The sequence below is a fragment of the Propithecus coquereli genome, unplaced genomic scaffold (genome assembly GCF_000956105.1).
Source record: "Propithecus coquereli isolate 6110/MARCELLA unplaced genomic scaffold, Pcoq_1.0 Scaffold110, whole genome shotgun sequence".
Taxonomy (NCBI): domain Eukaryota; kingdom Metazoa; phylum Chordata; class Mammalia; order Primates; family Indriidae; genus Propithecus; species Propithecus coquereli.
The window spans coordinates 717,707-718,819 of record NW_012134970.1 but is presented as its reverse complement, the minus strand read 5'-3'; the positions used below and the strand labels follow the sequence as shown (position 1 = coordinate 718,819).

Below are 1,113 nucleotides of genomic sequence, written 5' to 3'. Positions count from 1 at the left end.
TTTTTGATCTCAGTACCTCATTAAGACTAACATGAAATGATTTAAAAATTTCCAAATGTGGGATGAAAATTATACATTTTGGCCACTGCAAAATGCTCCCTTATTTTTGGATGCATACTGTCCAATCTTCTCAGAGTAAGGAGGGAGATGAGGGGCTTACTGGAGAGAATGAGCTGTAACGAGATGGAGACATTTTATAACGGTTTTCAAACACCTGGTGCTCAAGAAAGCATTTCTTTATGTTAGTCTACATCTTGGTTTCACTGTCGATGGGTTTCTCAGTTTCATTGTCCTGGGCAATCAGCTGATACGGTTTCTTCATTTCATTTTCTTCAATCACTGAGTTACCCATTTCAACATCTCGGTTCTTCAGTTCGTGTCGTGACAAGTGCTCAACAATCCCAGCTCCAAGGGAGTCTCCCAGCACGTTGGTGGTGGTTCGGAGGCGGTCCCTGCAGGCAGGGTGGAGAGGAAGGAAAAATGACGCTCCTGTGAACATCAGGAGATTTCAATTTATGCTACGAACTGACTGGCACTGTCTTTAGAAGCATCTTTTAAAATTCAGTTTGGTGTATCCATCAACAGCATGATTACCTAACAGACACATAACATTTATAACCGTACCTATTAAAAGTTCTAAGGACATAGATGAACAGTGTTTACTAAGTTACTAGTCTGACTGTAGCTAGAGTCCCAACAGTGGGGAATGACCCTTTTTTTTCTCCTTTCATTTAAAATTTCTCTTCCTCTAAACTCACACTCCTTTATACCACAGGTTCCCAAAGTGTGGTCCAGAGACCCTGAGTGTTCCTGAGGTCAAAATTATTCTCTTAATACACTAAGATGTCATTTGCCCCTTCCACTCTCATTTCCTCGTGAACGTATGGTGGAGTTTTGCAAAGACTCCACCCACCATGTGTGCTATCACAACACAGACAATGCAGAAGCAGTTAGGAAACTCTAGCTGTCTTGTGCTAAGCCAGACAGTAAGGGAACTTGCAAAATGTAGAGTGGCCATTCTTTTCACTACATTTTTAGTTTGAAAACGGTTATTTTTCACAAAAAAGTTATTTATGTTAACATGTAATAAATTTATTAATGTAACCTCTAAAT

At 39.9% G+C, this 1,113-nt stretch overlaps 1 protein-coding gene across 4 annotated transcripts in view; it reads right to left on the bottom strand.

Annotated features, from left to right (window-relative positions):
- Positions 1-226: 226 nt before the first annotated feature.
- The window catches only part of SLC1A3 (solute carrier family 1 (glial high affinity glutamate transporter), member 3), a 77,358-nt gene continuing 76,471 nt past the window's right edge, over positions 227-1,113 (bottom strand). For 3 of the 4 annotated variants that reach the window (XM_012649870.1, XM_012649887.1, XM_012649878.1), the window contains one exon: positions 248-452. In XM_012649870.1, the coding sequence (XP_012505324.1) occupies positions 248-452 (205 nt within the window). Of the gene's footprint in view, positions 453-1,113 lie in introns of all 4 variants that reach the window. The other variant, XM_012649862.1, reaches the window with a different exon arrangement.